Below are 18,091 nucleotides of genomic sequence, written 5' to 3' on the forward strand. Positions count from 1 at the left end.
CATTCTATATATTATTAAGACAAGGTATTTTGAAAACAGTGTATTTTTACATAAAAATTAAAATTGTGAAAAGAATTAAATTACCTGCATTTTCGGACCTGAGAATACGTCAAAAGGGATGAAAGAAGGGTCATAATGCTATTTGTGGAAGCTGTTAGATCGTCTAGTTCCAGGAGTGCATCCCAAAGTACATTAAGAATAAAGGGAACCTAGATTATAGACACAGAGATGAAAAATACATGAGGTGAAGAGGGTTTCATAAAACATGGATTCCTAAGACTTGGTTTTTCCTTCAGAAGGGTAACAAAACATTTAAGTGTCAGTGTGCTCCACTTACATTCTGTGGCTGAAGATGCACAAGGCTTTCCACAACTGGTACTAAAGATGCTGCAGCAACAGCTCTAACGTCATCATCCAAGTCTTGCAGGCCTTCAGTTATTGCAGGCAATACTTTAGGCAATAAAGTATCAATTAAGTCCTGCAAAAGCAAGAATCCTTAAGCTGAAGATCAATGGTCAAAGCAAATTCTAAGCCTGTAGGCAGGATGACTGTTCCTTTTCAAGCACACATAGGCTATTTTCACTTTAGGTAATTTAGCATCATTCTGCCTAACAGCAGACACAAGTAAACTGAGTGTCTATCAGTCTGAAATGGAGTCACTCAAAATATAAGGTAATAGTTTCAACATACACACAATATTTTCTAGGTACACAGAAGTATGCAAGTCACGAGAACACTAAGAAAACAACAAAACAGAACAGAACAGGGTGACAAATACCTGCAAACTTCCAGGAGCAACAGAATTCTGATGGAAATTTGAGCTCAACAAGGAGAGACCAAGGGGCCAAAGCTCAGGCAGACTGTGTGAGTCTATGAATAATATCTACGGTTGGGACATGGTATGTTAGGGTGACAGCTGGATAAAAAGAAAGAGGGGAGGGAGCATTGGCCTGCTGGAGTTCCTAACATCCTATTAGTAAGTATCCGGGAGATGTGCATGTGGGAAACAATAAAGGAACGTTTTTCTGCCCACCTCTCAAAGTGGGGAACCTTTCTATTTCTGTCTTAAGGGGTGAGGTATACACCAACACTACACTGTAAGTTCTATTATTATTATTATTATTATTATTATTATTATTAACAATGAAGGAAGCATTACCTAGTCTTATCATCAAAGAACACATTTCTAAGCCAAAACAAACTCCATCCTCCTGGTGGGTACTGATCAGGGCAGGAAAGGCCCACAAAACCGCTCAGTAGAGATATTCACATACACATTGCACATGTTGGCACAATGCCACTTTATACAGCAGCCAAGACTTTGAAATCAAAGAAGAAACAATAGCACCTTGAAGATTTAAAACCAATTACCTGACGCACTGCCAAAGCATACTTTATCCCCAGCAGGCCACCATGTCTCACTTCCCACTGCTCCTGTGCCAGTAATTTTAGCAAGATAGCCACAGTTTTATGAACTCCACTCTCGTTCATGTACTTCAGCACTACGCCCAAAGTCTGAGCACAAGTCTCTCGTACTGGTGCCACAACCTAAGGTTTAAAGGGAAATAAACACACCCAGTGTAATAAAACAAAGGCATCAGAAAATTGAGCCCCATATGCAAAGTAAGGTGTCAAAGTTTGATACTTACTTCATCTGAGACAAAATCACCAAATCTGTCTAATGCAAACACACAAAGAAGCCTGATAGCCAAGTCTTCCAGCCAGTCTTGGTGTTGTTGAGTCATCTGTTTAGAAAAAAGGTAAATTTTGAAAAGGTGAAATATTCAAGATTATTACTTACATTTTTAGTCGCTTCCTGACAACAAGTTAACTAAAAGTGACTTACTATATAGTTCCAACATTAAAACTAAATATAAAAACCAGAACATAATAAAAATTTAAAACAAACAAAAGGCAGGTCTAATATAACCCACCCTACAAAAAAAGGCAAGGAAGAGCCAAGATAAACCCAAAACTCTCAAAATGAAGGTCCAAAAGCTAGCATATTAAAAACAGACAAACATTTTTGCCTGGTGCCAAAAAGTAGATAATGATGGTGCCAGGAAATGACAGTGCTTTCTGTAGCAACCTCTCTCCACACTTCATTATTTTTATAACAAAAGAACAGCTGAGAACTCTGCACTATAGCTGAATGTACAAATGCTCACAATGAATTATCAAGGTTTGCATATTGATCTTACCTCTTCTATAGTGCTGTCTCCTATTTTACCCCCACTTTTCCCATGAGCTTTAAGTACCTCTCTTAGTCCAACACCTGCACCATGCCGAATCTAAACACAAAACAGATTAAGTTTCTAGCAGTTTAAGAAGAGGTTTCATGACACAAGATTTATTTACATACATGAAGGTCTCACTATCCAAACAATGCATTCTCAGGAAATCGTTTCTTGACAATTTCCATTGATTCCTATGGGGAAATTTCTAATGTGTTCCCAACCATAGAATTTTGATCCCAAAATGATGAAACAATTTATGAAAACCCTCTGAAATCTTGCAAAAGACAAACCAGGAAGGAAAAAAATGCTCTCTTATTTGTTCAGTCTCCCCCACTTCCTCCTCTCTCAGATGGTTCTGGAAAACACCTCCCACAGAGCACAAAAAGTGCAAGTAGACAGCTACTGCTCCGGCGGGAAGATAAACGGCATTTCCGTGTGCTGTTCTGGTTCGCCAGAAGTGGCTTAGTCATGCTGGCCACATGACCCGGAAGCTGTACGCCGGCTCCCTCGGCCAATAAAGCAAGATGGGTGCAGCAACCCCAGAGTCGGTCACAATTGGACCTAATGGTCAGGGGTCCCCTTTACCTTTTATAGTGAGGTTGGGTACTAATAACTCATGTTTGGGCAAGTGATTTTTTGTGTAACGAGCATTTGGATAGTGGGATCTGCCTGCATTCAAAGCACACAGACCTTGATATGCCATGGTCCATTTCACCCTGAAGGGAATGTAGAGCTTGAGGGGGCAAAGGTCCCCCCATCTCTGTACTAAAGCCCACACAATTGTACCACTGTATCCAATGGATGAAAAGGACATCAGTGGTCTTGAATGTCAAGTTACCTTAAAATGGTTAGAAGTGCACAGAATGAATAGAACTGACTTAATGGGATGGGCTGAACTATTCGTTAGTGTCAATACAAATAACTTATAAATAGGAAACAAAATGATTAGAAAAATTGTCCCAAACTCAATCTTGAAAGTGTCTATTCTTTTCAACCCAATATAACTGAAGATAAATTATTATTTTTTACCTCCCATGATGGGTTAAAGAGATCATTGCACACTTCTTCACAAAAACTCTCCAGAGGCCATTCGTTGGTCTAAAAGTGAGACATAAATAACATGGACTATTACCACTGTCACCAACTGAATCACTGGACAAAGTTATTGAGGTTGGATTTTGCTGTCAATTCAAATTTTGATGAGGGTATACTCTACCTCTTCTGGCATATTCTCTACCAAAAGTCTGGAGTCAGTTGCAGGTTGACTGATGATAACATTTGCAATTTTTCTTCTCTTTTCATCAGGCTCACCATCAGTGCTATCATTGCTAGAAAGAACAATGAAATGTTTAAGTGTCAGTTACTTGTCACATAGGTTACTGTACTCACTATTAGCATTTAAAGATTGACGATTTTAAATGAAAGTGTCTAAGACTCCTCACAGAGCAACTATTGGAAAATTTGGGCATGCAGGTGCAAATATATTGAATTGGAATGCTTCCAAATCAGAAACTTAACAGTATTATATTTGAAAATATAAGAAAAAAGATTGGCTTTGATTTATCACTAGATTCCTTGGTATTATTTTACTACGTGAAATACAAAATGCCATTATTAACTTGTAGGCAGCTGCTAGGATAGCTATAAATCATAGACAGAAACAAAGGGATACATCCTCTTTAATGTAAAGGATGCAGGACATGCACGATTAATGTAAGTTAGATGGAAAACAGTCTTATCTATATCTATCTATCTAACCAACCAATCTTGCAATGGAATGGAAGAGAATGGAATGGAATGGAATGGAATGGAATGACAAGGTTCAAGATATACACATGGCACTGGGAGTACTGAAAAGGAACTAACAAGACATCTTGTTGCACTGTAGAGTCCTCTTTCAGGATTTCAGCTAGGCAACTTTCCCAGGATACCCCATTCCTCCGCCTGTCATATCAGCATTCTGTGGCTATTAAGAATGTTCTGCCATCTTGGGGCTGTTTTAGGGTTTTTGTACTCGCGCAAACCTTAGGGTTTCCTCAAGCTTGTAGATACCTTCCTTGTACACACAGAAAGTGCTGTTTTGGCCTCATAATCAATGGCATTCACTCCAGAAATTGAGAAATAGAGGGAGAGTGTTGTAGTATGTCTTTACTGATGTACTTTTGTAAATCAGTCTTCCAAGCTTGGTGCCCTCTTGATTGTTTTGGACTACAACTTCAATTATCCATGAAAATTGGTCTTTCTGGCTGGGGCTGATGGGAACTCTAGTTGAAAACATCTGGAAGGTATCAGGGTTGAAGAAGGCCGTTTTAAAATATTTTATTATAATGGTAAAGGTAAAGGGACCCCTGACTGTTAGGTCCAGTCGTGGACGACTGTGGGGTTGCGGCGCTCATCTTGCTTTATTGGCCAAGGGAGCCAGTGTACAGCTTTCCAGGTCATGTGGCCAGCATGACTAAGCCGCTTCTGGCGAACCACAGCAGTGCACGGAAACGCCGTTTACCTTTCTGCCAGAGTGGTATCTATTTATCTACTTGCACTTTGACGTGCTTTCAAACTGCTAGGTTGGCAGGAGAAAGGACCGAGCAACGTGAGCTCACCCCGTTGTGGGGATTTGAAACGCCGACCTTCTGATCGGCAAGCCCTAGGCTCTGTGGTTTAGACCACAGTGCCACCTGTGTCCTATTATAATGGTAAGTTCAAATTGATACAGTACCTCTTCTCATTGGTTTCTACCGCATCTCTAGACTTCTGCTTCGCAAACAACTTGGCCATTCTTTTAGCCTTATTTTTCTGCCTGCTACTCATACCAGCTCGAAATTCTGAATCAATCAACTCAGCAGCTTGAAGAGTCTGGAAAAATACAAAGGTTCAATGGTTACTCTGGCTTAGATCCACATAAACATGATTTGAGTTCCACTCACACAAAATGTTATTCATGCAGCTGCCTCCTTTCTGTAGCCTCTTGTACCCAGCATCACTTCTGAGGAGCAAGGGATTCTTTGAGGAGTGCAACACGGGGCATGTAGGGCTGAAGTGGTAACAACTGGAAATTCAGGACCACTTTGGGTAAGTAAAAGTAGCTTCTATCTGAAATTGAAAGGAGGAAAGACCTCCCCCCTCACCTAAAACTTTCAATATCATCCTCCGTCAATTACTGTGTGATATATTTTTCTAAAGTTGAAGTTACGACAAGCATAGTATTTGAAACTTAATTGTTTACAACGTTATATCGAGTCTTTGCAGTCAAACAGTCTGAAATTTTACCTACAGGTTGTTTGTGAACAAAAAATGATGAAGTAGGAGTGTAGTCCAAATCCTCATCATTGAACAGGTCTTCAGTGTTCATTCCAATGGCAGCCCCCATATCAAGGCCAAGCTTCTTCTGGAGCAGCTTCCTCTGTCGTGCTATTCTCTCTTTGGGATCAACTTCACCTTAAAAAGTAAAACAGTCTTTAATCTCATGCTTATCCTTTACTAACATGAAAGCACTAAGCACATATTAAATCTAGAAGCAGAACATTTACTGAAGAATAACTTCTATTTCTCCGCTTCTTTCAATATATACTCTTCACTGCCACACTTTGTGTCTGAAGTATATGTCATCTTGACTAGTATAGAAAGTTTGGTTTAGACATAAAAATGCACATTTATATAGTAATATGCTATTTAAAATATTTCATTTTTGCTATTGCCATCTGCAACATGGTTTAAGAGGTAAATTTCTGCTTCTTTAGAAGTGCTGCTATATGACATTTTCAACACTTCAGATTGTTTTTATAGGTATGGCTTATAAACTAAAAACACATGAGCAATAATTCTGGGACCAAACTGAGAAACAGTGCAAGAGCCATAAGAATATAGGAAGATCTCCAATTTTAGACATTTCAGATCTTAATATGACTTGGTTGGGTATCACCCACACCCCACAATGATACTGTGTGAATTCTTTCATGGACTTAGCTACCAAATGTGGAATGAGTGATACAATTCGCATCTAACACTTAGCCAATGCAAATGTGTGATTTCCCAGAGTGAATATTGTTATTGCTGCTCTCCTCCATTAGTCCTGCTGCAGGTGGGCTACCCATGGCTTGGCTTAGTATTATATGAACTAACCCAGGCTTATGGTTTGTCATGAGCTCAGGTTTGGCTGTAGTGCAATGCCAAACCACTGTTTGCCCTCTAGTACCATGGCAACAGCAGGTCCGAGAGGAATACAGTGGGTGTGATCTTCTCTCCATCTGTTTGCTTATTCATGCTAAGACATGCTTTGGTTTAGCATTGCATCTGAACTGCACCATTGTATCTAATGTAGTTAAATAAACAGATTCTATTTCATAAATCTGATATATCAGTTGTAAAACCTGAGTAGACATATTTAATCACAAAAATGCAGAGACTATAAAATATTTTTAATGATTTGAGATAACGAAAGGTGACACAATGAAAACAATGTAGCTGAAGTATGTGGCACAGTTAATGTATTAAAGGAGCAAGTACCAGATGTGTCATCTTGAACCTCGAATTCTGCACCAGCAGACCCAAGAAGAGAAGCACCATGCTTTAGAAGTCGGCAGATATCAAATCGGTCAAAACGCAACCGATCAGAGGCAGAGGATTCTTCCACTGGACTTTCACAGCCATGTTCTAGGTAAAGGTTAACAAAAAACTTAGAATGAGATTAGTGCTGAAGTAACTGGTTCAAAAATATACAACTGCCATTCAATGTCATTTCACTAATGGGTTGAAGCTTTACATATGTCTAAGCAAAGTGAAAGAATAGGTAACAGCCACATAAAGTACTTCATAGTAGAGAGGGGGAAATTGTGTCCCATTATGACTTTTTTGTTGTTGTTAATAACCAAACATACAATGTTGCAAAGCAGGTTTAGAAAGATGGCTGCACACAAGGTTTAACAAAAATGTACTTATATAATAATAATTTATTATTTATACCCCGCCCATCTGGCTGGGTTTCCCCAGCCCACTTCACAGTAATACTTTTAGTTCTCTTGGGATCACCTTGCTTTGGTCGTGGAGTTGGGTTCCATTCTGGTACATTTTTCACTATTGCTTCCACAGCTTGTCCAGCTGCAATGCGGGTATCCCAGTTTGTACTCCTTAAGTGTATCAATACCTTTAAGAAGTTCAAAAATGAATTCATTATGCTCTTTGTTTCCAAACAGATGTAATTAAATTCAGCAGCCACCAAATATTCTGGACAACACTCAAGAGCTTATAAAGTATGATTGATTAAAAGCTAGTCATTGAAATAGAAGGTCATCAAACGCAGATCACCATTATCTTTACATCCCAATAGCCTATCAAGTTTACTTCTGTTATATATCACTTGCTTTTAAAAAAATTATTAGTAGTTTATAAATGCCTACACACACACACACACACACACACACACACACACACACACACACTTACTTTTTGATATATACATGTTAAGCAATGGTCTGGTTCAACTAGCTTTTTTTAAAAAAAGTGGACACTTTTGACATAATTCTCTTTTCTTCCAGAAATTCATAGGGTTGCTACTTACACAGAACACTAGATTAACAAATTTAAGGATTTAATAGCTATTTTTACTCAAAAATAGCTCAACAGCATGAGGCTCTCTGCATCTCAGCTCTTCCTGAAACCATCTGTTTCTGCAGAGGATATTCAGTAAGAACTTAAGAATCTGCTGGATCAGCCAGTGGCCCATTTAGTCTAGCATCCTGTTGTTACAGTGGCCAACTAGACCCCTCTAAGTCCAAAAGCAGGAACAGAGTACAATAGCACTCTAGCCACTTGTGATTATCAGAAACTGACAATGTTAAGTTACTTCCTCAACCTATCACAGGACAGAAGCAAGGGTGGCACAGAGGCTGGACAGCCCATTTACAAGAAGTCTGCAATATGTCCAACTTCTGTCATTTTTATAAAAATGCCATGGAGGAAATCAATGATTGTGTTCCACAAAAAATTAGACAGTAAATTCTGTGGATTTTCAGTAATGATCTTCCCTTATAAAGTGTTTTACGACTAGTATCATAAGAAACAGCCACTATGCAGAGAGGCTTTATCAATTAAAGCCGCAATGATACACCCACACACTTGGGAATAAGCTACATTACTAAAACTTTATTCACAGCAGACATATACAGGATTGCCCTGTAAATACAGAATTCTAACACAGACCTATATGCTATCTAAAGTGTTCTATCAAGTAAATTAACAAAATACACAATTAAATGTATTTCGGTATTATTCAACTGATTCTAACTTAAGGCTTTCCACCATCACCAGGTATTTAAGGTTACAGAAATTCACATTTGGCTCATTTTGATGACAAGGAATACCTCCAACCATAAGAGGCTAATGGAGAGTGGTGCTACTGCAGAACAGGCTTTCCAGCACTGATGTCGTTGTCATACACCAGTATGGGGGAGGGCAGGGTGGCAGCAAGGTCAGGAAGGTGTTGGTGTATTGGCAGAATCAATCTAACAGTCCCAGAGGTGAACCTGAGCAACTTCTGCCCCCTCATCCTGGTACACAGCAGCTGTGGGGTTACCAACTCCATGGTGGTGCCCCTCCCCCTGTTCTGCCTAATCCTGGCTCCAACATTATCAAATATTCAACAAAATGCTTACTTTGGCTAAGAGATTATGTAGTTCATGTGGATGAAGTTTCACAACCTCCCCAAGTTGTTGTGCAGCTGCTTTCCTTGTGACTGGCGTTGTGCCAGTGTCCAGTAAGATAAAGAGACGATCAAGCCTAGTATGGATGACAAAATGAAAATAAATATTTAAAAGATGTATCTGCAAATTTTGAGGCAGCCTATGTTCTAAAGATCACATGACTAATTACAGTGCATTGCGTTGACTATATTAAAAAAGGAGTTTAAATACCATGGGACTAGACCAGGGGTAGTCAACCTTTTTATACCTACCGCCCACTAATGCATCTTTCTTGATGGTAAAATTTCCTTACCGCCCACCAGTGCTGCAGTAACATGTGCCGTAGAACCCCCTACCGCCCACGTGGAATCCTAAAACGCCCACTAGTGGGCGGTAGGGACCAGGTTGACTGCCCCTAGACTAGACTAACAATTGAGATTCAGTCACATTTCTGTCACAGTGAAATGTAACCATACAGACATCCAGATCTTTAACATCAGGCTGACTTCAAACAAGGTATGCTGTCTCTGAACATTTTTACTCATTATACTTGACAGTGTGAACTGAAATACTGCACAAAGAACTTCACAATCTGCCCAAAGCAAACTACCCAGTATACTACTTTGTAAAGCAAGTTGTGGTTACCAGGTTTGTTGCATCTTCTCTCTGCCTCTATTTGTAAGCTGATTCTCACTTCTTTTTTACTATGTAGTAAACTTACTTTATAGTCATTTTTAGCATAGCACTTATGCTATATGGCTGCTTGAGCAGATGTTGGCTCAGTGATGGACTACTTAACTTAAAATACTTATAACTAAGTACAGCCTGCAACATATGCACATTTAACTTGTGTGTGTTCAGGGTGACTGAAAAGCCTCTTCCTTGCTGCTACTCTCCAAGTTTCTGCTGGCGGGGATACTCAGATAAGGGTCTCCAACAATTATCTCAGGATCCATGTAGGCCCATGTCAGAAGAAACATTCTGCCATGCACAGGAGTCCTCACTGTGCAACAATTACAGGAATAGAGATTGAGAACTCCTATCCATACTGTAGACATATGCAATACACAAATTAACCTGTATTTCTGCAACTAGAAACTGCTGCAACCTTCATGAGAAGATCACACAAGGCCTTTGCTTTCTTATGAATTGTTGTCTCCATCGGGAGAGTTGTGAACTAGTTTTGAGATACCAGAAGCAAGTGCCCTGCATCTGATGTCCTTTTGAGTTGCCCCCTCCCTTGTGGATGACCTTTTCATCTATTCTTCAAATGCCTGTCACACTGCTACCAAACAGTACAATCCTATGCATGTCTATTCAGAAGTGTCTGGGAATATAAGCCCCACTGAATTCAATACTAATTACTTCTGAACAGACATGCACAGGACTGTAATGTAAAGTGCTATAGTTTCAAGGCCTCAATCTTTCTTTTAGTGGAACTAAGTGCCGCTAAACAAAATGGGCATTCTGAGTAAACTTGTGTAGGACTAATCTAGCCAACCAGATGCCTATGGGAAGCCCAAAAGAGCGACAACACTCTCCCCTCCTGTGGTTTCCAGCAACTGGTGTTTAGAAGAAGAGTGCAGCCTCTGACAGAGGAGGTAGAACACATCTATCAGGATTAGTAGCCACTGATAGCCTTAACCTCCATGGATGTCCTGAATCTTCCAACACTGAGCTTCAACTGATATCCCTGAGTTCTAGTGTAACTTGAGAGGAAGAAAAACTTTTCTCTATCCAGTCCCTCTATACAATGCTTAATTTAACATACTTCAATCACGCCACACTTACTTGACTTTTCTCCAAACTAAGAAGCTCCAAATGCTTGCAACCTTTCTTCCACCCCCTGGATCATTTTGTTGCCCTGTTCTGAAACTTTCCCAATTCTACAATAACATTGTTGAAATGAAGTGACCAGAACTGTACATAGTACTTCCAAATTGGTTTCACCATACAGTTGTATAACAGCATGATGGTATTTTATTTTCAGTTCCTTTCTTAATAGTCCCCAGCATGGAATTTGCCTTTTTCACAGCTGCCTCACACTGGGTCAATGCATTCAACAAGCTATACATTATGATCCCAAGATCTCATTCCTGGTCAGTCATTGCCAGTTCAGACCCTGTGAGTGCATATGTGAAAATAATATTTTTCTGCTTCAACATGCAATCCCTTTTCGTTTTAATCACCCTGAACTATTAAGTATCATCAGCAAACTTTGCTGCCCCACTGCTCACCTCATTTATGAAGAAATCAATAAGAATAGGCCCCAATACCAATCGTTGGAAAACTCTACTTCATACAGCCCTCCATCAGAGAAAGACTGTCCCATTTACTGCTACTCTTCTGTTACTTAACCAGTTCTTCCTGATTTTAAATGGTTACTGTTTATATTTCAATTTTAAATGGTACTGTTTATATTTCAATTTCCCCAAAATTGGTTATTTCGGGGGGGGGGGGGCTTGGGGAAATGTTTTTCCTTATGGCTTAAAAATTATAGAAATTTTTACATCTCTATAGGTGATACATCAATGAAATTACAGGATTTTCCCAGAAGACTGAGTAGAGACACATGGGAGAGGGCCCTCAGGCTCTTCCATTAATACCAATTCCATCACAGACTTGATAACTATCTATCCTACCTCCCGCTCCCATATCCTGCCTCCCACTCCCATCCACTATCACTTCACACACAAGGCATTTGGGCATAGTCAGTTTCAGGGTGTCCTTGAGCAAGAGGAAGCAGGACACAGAATGGGAAACAAGAACCAAGACAATGATCTTTGTTCCAGGCATGGGAAGAATAGATACAAATCAGTGGATTTGGGCTCCCACAATACCAAGTCCTACTTAAAGCAGAGTTCAAGAACACACTGCTATTCATAATTAACATATTTTTGACCCTTGGTTTTCTCAATATGGCTCCTAGTGGAACAGAATGAATATGTCAATAGTGAAACCATTTTAAATACTTTTACCGAGAAATCCAGATAATCTACTAATTTGGAAAATTAAATAATAAAGTTAAGCAAAATTCTAGTGAAATAGTGTTACTATGCATAGAATAGACTAGAACAAAAACCCACCTATACCACAAAAAGGCACAGTGAGTGCTTTCTTCGAAGTCTACCCATTCTGGACCACAGTTAACAAAACAATGTTTGCAATTAATGAGTTTGTTGACAACCACCAGTCAAAGTATTTTCTAGATAATTACAAGAAAAAATAAAACTATTTAACACACATATAAGAACCAATATTTTTTGCTGAACCACAATACATTTTAGTTGTCTCTTGCATTTTTGCTCCATTTTAAAGTCTTAGTATTTCCTTTTACAGTAACACTGTTCCCTCCATCTAAAAGCCTAACAAAAGTAACATAAGACCTTTTTAAAAACTCCCAACGAAGTTTCTGAATATTTTCATTAGACCAAGTGGCAGTGTGGACCTGTCATTTTAAGAACAACTAGGTACAAGCCACACAGAGGCTCACCCTTTCGATTTTTTTTTGCCAGGTGTCAGAATGGCTTTAATTGGCCTTACATGGGGATGTAATTAAATTAATCCAATGGTTCAATTTCAAGCTACAATGATAATTGCTGAAGGGGGTCTCGTTATACCCAAGAATGCTGCTGTTATTGGGGCACCATGTTTGGCTACTCAGCAACTGTTGGCAGTAGTTTCTGTGCTGGAAACTTATGTTTCTCTCTGCATGGTATGTAAAATTTGTGCTTTATGCAACACTTGCAGGGATGAGTTGAAGAATTTGTATCAAGATGTGGCTACTTTGTGATTTCATGCTACAATTGCAGCTTTTTAAAAAATAGCATCTTCATGTACAGTATGAGGTACATATGAGCCATCATTTAGACAGGGGGAAACTCTTTTATGCCTGTGATTACTAACAGAAAGAGATGGGAAATCCATCAACAAGGTCCATAGACAACTGCTAGATTTTTTTTGTTTGGCAAAGACGTCAATTTTATTCATCAGTTTCTATTTTTGTATCACTTTGACCACAAGGTTCCCTACTTCATGGTTTCCTGTCTTCTTTGGATGTTTAATTGCTCAAACTCCTACACCACTTTCCCAAACCTATTGTTGTTTACAAAATTGTAGGTGCTTCATAACTAAGTCAATAAAAATCTTATATAGCTTAATTTTTTCTCTCATTCATTTTCTAACAGCACAAGATAATGGTTTATGTCTTATAAACCTTAGGGCAAAAAACGCAGAACAATCAATTCAACCTTTCAAATGAGAAGGGACTATTTTTCTTTAGCTGCTAGTGAGCATTAATGTTTGTATAAAACATGTACAACCACTACAGGAAATCGTGGCTTTAAAACTGGGAATCCATGGACTTCCTAATGTCGTTGGACTATAACTCCCATCAGACCAAGCCAGTATGGCTAATTGTCAGGGACGATGGGAGTTGCAGTTCAGCAATATCTGGAGGCCCAAAGGCTCCCATGCCTGCTTTAAAATGTTAAGAATATCATGATTAACTCAGACCTATCATCTTCTAATTTGCAAATGACCCTTACTGACAGGTTACAGAAAGTAGGGAAAACTAACAAACTGCCTTGACCTGAGATGACTATTTGGGCCCACTATTTCGTACCTCAATTGTGTCTTGGCCAAGCTATGGCCTTTCTTAGAACAATTTAATTAGACCTCAGTGATCCATGTTCCAATAACCTCCCATGCAGATTACTGCAATGTGCTCTATGTGGGGCTGCTCTTTAAAACAATCTGGAAGGTGCAGCTGGTGCAGAATGTGGGAGTTCAGCTGCTAGAGTATTGTACATCACTCCCAATTTTGAAAGCACTGTACTGAATGCCAGTGAAAGCACAGTACCAGGCCTTATTCAGGATGCTGGTACTAGTGTACAAAGCCCTTTACGACTTGAGACACAAGTACCTGAAAAAATACTTTTCTCTATATGTACTGAGTCACAATGTATATAACCAGGGTGTGAGACCCTTCTCATAGTGAAACCACCATGGATGGCAAGGAGGATGGGAATGCAAGAGAGGGCTTTCCCTGTGGTGGCATCCTGCCTCTAGAACTCTCTCCTGGGAGAGATCTGGTAGACCCTCATTTGCCAAACTGAGGTGGAATTTGAAGAAGTTTGTGTTTGTGCAGGCCCCTGGAAGGGAATACAGATAGATAGACATTGGAATTTCATGACAGACAATTACTGCATACAGTGGTACCTCAGGTTAAGTACTTAATTCGTTCCGGAGGTCTGTTCTTAACCTGAAACTGTTCTTAACCTGAAGCACCACTTTAGCTAATGGGGCCTCCTGCTGCCGCTACGCTACTGGAGCACAATTTCTGTTCTCATCCTGAAGCAAAGTTCTTAACCCGAGGTATTATTGCTGGGTTAGCGGAGTCTGTAACTTGAAGCGTATGTAACTTGAAGCGTATGTAACTTGAAGCGTATGTAACCTGATGTACCACTGTATTATTTTGTTTATGCTGATATTACTTTGGGGACCCTTGGGGGGGGGGCAAGATCTAAATTTAATGAATATTTTATTATTTATTAGATTTATATACCGCCCTTCATCACAAGATCTCAGGATGGTTCACAGGAAAAAATCAAATATAAATTAGCAGTAGACATTTGAAATATCCAGTGACTTTTGTCAACTTGCTACTAAAGATCCTTTCAACCATCCCCCCACTTACCACTGGCTAAGTTGGCTGGGGATGATGAGGACTGTAGTCCAACAGCAGAGCTAGAATGCTGGGGAGCTGCTCTGTGATAATGAGCTCAAGGTGATTGGTGGACATTTAGTGATTTTCTATTGTTTTCTATTGTATTTTTACTGTACCCTTTGGTATTAATATGCTGCTCATAGCTTGAGGTGGCCCTTGAGCCAAAAAATGGTATATAACTAAACCACAACTTAATAATGTGATATCTAGGGACCTAAAGTTGAAAAACACCCCTTTAAATGAATCTGTTTTTCCGTGCAAAACATATGCTCTACTAGAGAGCTATGTGAAAAGGATCTAGGAGTCTAACAGAACACAAGCTTAAAATGAGTGTGATGAAGCAGTAAAAAAAGCTAATGCTATTCTAGGCTGCATCAACAGAAGTATAGTGTCCAGATCAAGGGAAGTAACAGTACCATTCTATTCTGCTTTGGTCAGACCCTACCTAGAGTACTGTGTCCAGTTCCAGGTACCACAATTTAAGAAGGATATTGACAAGCTGGGATGCTTGCAGAGGAGGGTGACTAAGAGGATCAAGGTTCTGCAAGCCAAGCTTTAAGAGGAACAGTTGAGGGAGTTGGGTATGTTGAGCCTGGAGAAAAGACAAAAGATACGATAGCCATCTTCAAAGATCTGAACAGCTGCCGCATGCAAGATGGAACAAGCTTGTTTTCTGATGCTCCAGAAGCTAGGACCTGAACCAATGGATTCAATTTACAAGAAAGGAAATTCCACCTAAGAAGAACTTTCTGACTGTAAAAACAGTGGTTGATTGGCCATCTCTTGGTGATTCTTTAGCTGCAATTGCTACATTGCTAGGGGTTGGACTAGGTTACTCTTGTGGTCCCTTCCAACTCTCCAGTTATGAGATTCTATAAAGCATCTTAAAAAGCAGAGACATCACCTTGCCAGCAAAGGTCCGTATAGTTAAAGCTATGGTTTTCCCAGTAGTGATGTATGGAAGTGAGAGCTGGACCATAAAGAAGGCTGATCACCGAAGAATTGATGCTTTTGAATTATGGTGCTGGAGGAGATTCTTGAGAGTCCCATGGACTGCAAGAAGAGCAAACGTATCCATTCTTAAGGAAATCAGCCCTGAGTGCTCACTGGAAGGACAGATCATGAAGCTGAGGCTCCAATACTTTGGCCACCTCATGAGAAGAGAAGATTCCCTGGAAAAGACCCTGATGCTGGGAAAGATTGAGGGCACAAGGAGAAGGGGACAACAGAGGACGAGATGGTTGGACAGTGTTCTCGAAGCCACCAGCATGAGTTTGACCAAACTGCGGGAGGCAGTGGAAGACAGGAGTGCCTGGCGTGCTCTGGTCCATGGGGTCATGAAGAGTCGGACACGACTAAACAACAAGAAGTTTCGTCACAAGCTACAGCAAGACAATTATGTAAATAACTGCTGGCAGAAGGTCACTAGTTATTGCCAAGCCAGTGTAACACAAGGCAGCTAGGTTTTAATTTACATGATCAGAAAAACGGTGAGGGCTATAACAGAGGCAGAGCACATGGTTTACATGCAGTTCCCAGGTTCAATGCCTGGAATACCCATTTCCAAATAGGGCTGTCTGAAACCCTGGAGAGCTTCTACCAGTCATTAGTCTAAAGACACAGATTCTGTGCCGGCCCCCAGTGTTGGTCGTAGTCCAACATCATCAGTCCCAGACAGAATGGCCAAGATTTGGGGATAATAGGAACTCTAGTCCAGTGACAGCTGAAAGTCCACATATTTTGCATCCCTGGTGTAGGCAATACTCAACTAGATGGATATGACAATTTCCTAGAAGTTTTTCAAATCAGGCTTTTCATGAAGAAAGGTAACAGCACTGCTGCTTAACAGAAAGAATAACCAGAAGAAAACTCATGATAAATAAAACACTGATCAAATGAACATAACGGGCCACAAGTTAACAGCTTCTAGGTTCCTAATTTGGTTTAGGACTACAGTGAAAGCATCTTTACGATGTGGGGACCTCATGCACCAGGATGCTCAAACACTGGAAAGGGCATGATGCACAGCTTCTTCGTATACAGTGGAGGCCTCCGTGCACACACATCATGCATAGACAGGCACACACATTCAGAAAGGGAAACCCTAACAGCCTTGATGACTTCTCATTCATTTTCGTTTAGCCAGAAACCATAATTGTATGTGTGTGTCTCATCAGATTTCTCCACGGCCCTTTATTCAAACTCACTTAAAGTTATGTTGAAATGAAGTTTGACACCTACCACCCACCGACCCCCTTAAAGCTTCGGGAGTCCCTAACTTTAGGGTGTATGTGTGTGTGCAGGGCCTAAGCTCCTTTCGCCTGCACTCATCCTTGCTTCTAGACTCCACAAAGCTTCTAGAATCCCGGGTATAAGGCGGTATATAAATTCAATAAATAATAGCAACAGTAAAAGCGTGGGGGGGGGGCCTGCCTACCACGACTCCATGAGCAGCCACCTCCCCACGAGGCGTCCCTCCGGAGTAAGAAAGGCAGGCGCCTGCCGATATCCCGGGCTACTATACGAACCCGAGGAAAGAGCAATTAAACGAAGAACGAGGCGGAAACCCTCTTAGGAGACCGCCTGCCCCCTCAGCCCACTCCTCCCCCCACCACCTCACACCGACCTGGAGACGGCCATGGCGAAGGAGAGACGGAGCTAAGGCCCGGCTGAGCAGGCAGGGAGCCACCGCGCTGCTGGCAGGAAGGAGCGGGGACAGGGCCCCGGCCTGGGCCTCCGGGAAGCGCGGCGCGGCCCGAGGGCGGGATGGCGACTAGGCGAGGCTTCGGCCCGCGGCGGCTCGAGCCCCCCTCCTCCCTTCGGCCGCCTGTACGAGCAGTAGCGACCAGAAACTCCACCCGCGCGGATTAAAGCCTCTATTCTCCCATCACCAGGGAGAAGCCCGACGCCTGGTTTTATATGAGCAGCCATCTTGTATTTATTCCCTTCCTCCATGGAAGCCGCTTCCTGATTGGCATGGACGCCAGACCGCAGCCAATGGGAAGCGTCCTCTGAAGAGAAGCGCGGGGGAGGGGACAAGCAGGGGTCCGGAGAGGAGTTCGCGGAGCCTGCTGAGGAGGAGGCGGCGGCGGCCATGCTTACGGTGCAGTACCATTCGCCCAACCGGATGGGGGGGTGGTGAAAGGAAGACTCGGTAGTTTTAGCGGTTTCCCATCCGCGGAATAAAGGGAAATAATATATCCTCCCCCCTACTCTTCCGGTTTCTCCGAAAATAAACAACTTGGAAAATAAAGCGGTGAATGTGTTAGTTCCTGGAGAAATAGGTCTGTTGTCCCCTGTTCTTGCTTGCAGGTTTCCCACAGGCATTTGGTTGGCCGCTGTGAGAACAGGTTGCTGGACTAGACGAGCCATTGGACAGATCCCGCAGTCTCTTCTTATGTTACTGCTGTATGTTATTCCCCAAAAAATGCCCATGTGGCATTTCTAGCTTC

General features: G+C 41.2%; 1 protein-coding gene across 1 annotated transcript in view; it reads right to left on the bottom strand.

Moving 5' to 3' along the window:
• The window catches only part of BTAF1 (B-TFIID TATA-box binding protein associated factor 1), a 39,085-nt gene extending 21,325 nt beyond the window's left edge, over window positions 1-17,760 (bottom strand). The window contains exons 1-13 of the mRNA XM_083505820.1: window positions 17,266-17,760; window positions 8,885-9,008; window positions 7,263-7,377; window positions 6,741-6,887; window positions 5,509-5,672; window positions 4,954-5,090; window positions 3,454-3,565; window positions 3,267-3,335; window positions 2,202-2,291; window positions 1,650-1,745; window positions 1,372-1,548; window positions 338-478; window positions 85-209 (exon numbers count right to left, since the gene is read on the bottom strand). Of these exons, the coding sequence (XP_083361946.1) occupies window positions 85-209; window positions 338-478; window positions 1,372-1,548; window positions 1,650-1,745; window positions 2,202-2,291; window positions 3,267-3,335; window positions 3,454-3,565; window positions 4,954-5,090; window positions 5,509-5,672; window positions 6,741-6,887; window positions 7,263-7,377; window positions 8,885-9,008; window positions 17,266-17,279 (1,511 nt within the window). The 5' untranslated portion in view covers window positions 17,280-17,760. The remainder of the gene's footprint in view (window positions 1-84; window positions 210-337; window positions 479-1,371; window positions 1,549-1,649; window positions 1,746-2,201; window positions 2,292-3,266; window positions 3,336-3,453; window positions 3,566-4,953; window positions 5,091-5,508; window positions 5,673-6,740; window positions 6,888-7,262; window positions 7,378-8,884; window positions 9,009-17,265) is intronic.
• Window positions 17,761-18,091: the final 331 nt, after the last annotated feature.

The sequence above is a fragment of the Podarcis liolepis genome (assembly GCF_965112155.1).
Source record: "Podarcis liolepis genome assembly, chromosome: 5".
In the NCBI taxonomy this organism is placed as follows: domain Eukaryota; kingdom Metazoa; phylum Chordata; class Lepidosauria; order Squamata; family Lacertidae; genus Podarcis; species Podarcis liolepis.